Source organism: Babylonia areolata, chromosome 18 (genome assembly GCF_041734735.1).
Source record: "Babylonia areolata isolate BAREFJ2019XMU chromosome 18, ASM4173473v1, whole genome shotgun sequence".
Taxonomy (NCBI): Eukaryota; Metazoa; Mollusca; class Gastropoda; order Neogastropoda; family Buccinidae; genus Babylonia; species Babylonia areolata.
Genome location: NC_134893.1, coordinates 21,781,837 through 21,784,336, shown reverse-complemented (window position 1 = coordinate 21,784,336; position 2,500 = coordinate 21,781,837). Strand labels below are relative to the sequence as shown.

Genomic DNA, 2,500 nt, shown 5'->3' with positions numbered 1-2,500 from the left:
TGACGACGACGACGACGTCGATGATAACAATGACGATGATGATGATGCCCAGAACCACGTCAAAGTTAGCAGTGCTGGCGGGGTTTACCAAACTTCCGGATGCCGAAAGCTTTGCGTGGAGAGAGGCAGTGGACGTTTCAGCCTACATCTATCACCCTGACTTCTCGGGTCAGTTCCCAGCATTTTTCATCACCGTTTCAGTTTCAGTTTCAGTAGCTCAAGGAGGCGTCACTGCGTTCGGACAAATCCATATAGGCGCTAGGCTACACCACATCTGCCAAGCAGATGCCTGACCAGCAGCGTAACCCAACGCGCTTAGTCAGGCCTTGAGAAAAAAATTTAAAGAATATAAAAAATAACTAAATTATTTCAAATAATAATAATAAATAAATAAATAAATAATATAATAATATAAAATAAAATAAAATAAGTAAAGAAAGAAAGAAAGAAAGAAATAACAGATAAATACACAAAAAAAGAACTACTACTACTACTACTAGTACTATTATTTTATAAGGCGCAAAAACTTGATGAAGTCAACTATGAGCGTACAAAAATATAAATAGAAATAAATTAATTAATTAATTAATTAATTAATAGCAACTAAGCTAAACAGCCAACAACCCTGTAAGCCCACACGTTCTCGCAAGTCAACGCTTTCTCCCACCCTGAGCGACCCCTAAGCTTTCTCTCACTTTGACCAGTAATCGTGGGATTGTGAGACAGCGTGGTCGTTCCCCTCCCACGATGTATGTTTCTTACTCCTATGTACTTTATTAACACCATGCTTGTACCTCTGTGTGTGTGTGTGTGTGTGTGTGTGTGTGTGTGTGTGTGTGTGTGTGTGTGTGTGTGTGTATTTACACACACACGCGCGTTTTTCTTTTCTTTTCTTTTTTTTTTTTTTTTTTTTTTTGGGGGGGGGGGGGGCAGTTGTTTGTTTGTTTTTCTTCTTCTGTGATCTTATTACTGCCATGTGCTAATGACTATGATTATGTTGTATTGCGTAGTGCAGGCCCTGTTGAGGGCGGGGACTGGATATGAAAAAAAGAAAAGAAAAAAAAAAAAGAAGAAGAAGAAGAAAAAGAGAAAGAAAGCCAGTGCTTATCTATTATCCTCGAAAATAAAGAATTTTGTCTTGTCTTGTCTTGTCTTGTCTTGTCTTGTCTTGTCTGATCTCTCCATTGCGAGTAAGCGTGGGGGTCGAGGGAAAGCACGGAAAGTCTCCCTACTTTGGGTTTTTTTTTTTGTTTTTTTGTTTTTTTAATAAAAAAATATTTCCATTTTAATCGAGTTTGGTTTCTTATCTTTTCCCAATATAAATCTTAGGAAAAAACAACAACAGCAACCAGAAAAAAAAACACAAAAAAACACACAACCAACCAAACAAACACAAAAACAAACAAACAAAAAAACGGGAGTGAGAAAAAAAGAAGAGAGAAAGATTGGAACGGCGACAACGACGAACTTGATAATGACAATGGCCCGTGTTCGCGAAGACATCAACAGTGATGACACTTAAACTGACTTGAGATGGATCATTTCAATGCATCCACCTCAGATGTAACATATCGGAATCAACATTAACTCACTCAGTACGGCCAGTCCTCTCTTCTCCTCTACACAGACCCCACGGATGTCCAGTGGGTGTCTGAATGACCCAACCTTTAGCTTCCGTTGTCAGAATTGTGGTATTCTTTGTCAACATTCACCTCTTCAGTATAAGAGCCTTCCGCTTGCAATATTTTGATGATGGTAATTGGGGTGAAACGCTGTTAACGTCGTCTGTTTCGCCGTTCGTATGGAGAGAGTTAAACAACAAAAATATGGCAACATGTATAATTCAAACATAAATATAATAGTATACGAAGACCTGACCTGGATCTTTCTCGGGGGATGTTGCGAATTAAATCGTAATGATTCAACGATGAGAGAAAATGGTGTTTCACAATATTAGGGTGCGTGAAAACGGGACCAAATTAAGTCTTGATGTTTGTCAGTGATGCAGCCTTTCCTGTCGCATTTTTTTTTTTAGAATGTTCTTTCATTGAGCGCTTGTTCATATGTTCATCTGTTTGTGTTAGCATCTTTTCGCATACGACGTTGAACCGAAAATAGCTTCTCAGTTTTAGAGAAGGCACTCGGAACAGGAAAAAAAAAAGAAAAGAAACACACACACACACACACACACACACACACACACACACACACACACACACACACACACACACACATGTATATATATATATATATATATATATAACACTCGGCTTATATCACAGTTTGACATAAGTTTACATTTGGGCCAACAGCAAAGTGAGAGCTGTATTATCAATGGTTTCTCCTGTCAATGGGAAATCATTTACAGCTTAGTCTTTTGTGAAGGATTATGACTCTCAAACTAAGAGGCAAAATTGCACTGGCTCTTAGTGCTGCAGCCTTGTGGGCTGGTTGGCCTTTGGGAACCATCCCAACGCCGACTGTCCTGAAACCCACTTGG

At 39.0% G+C, this 2,500-nt stretch overlaps 1 protein-coding gene across 1 annotated transcript in view; it reads left to right on the top strand.

Annotated features, from left to right (window-relative positions):
- Window positions 1–29: 29 nt before the first annotated feature.
- LOC143292185 (trypsin V-A-like) overlaps window positions 30–2,500 on the top strand; it is a 5,834-nt gene continuing 3,363 nt past the window's right edge. Inside the window, exon 1 of the mRNA XM_076602368.1 lies at window positions 30–168. Coding sequence (XP_076458483.1) covers window positions 30–168 — 139 coding nt within the window. The remainder of the gene's footprint in view (window positions 169–2,500) is intronic.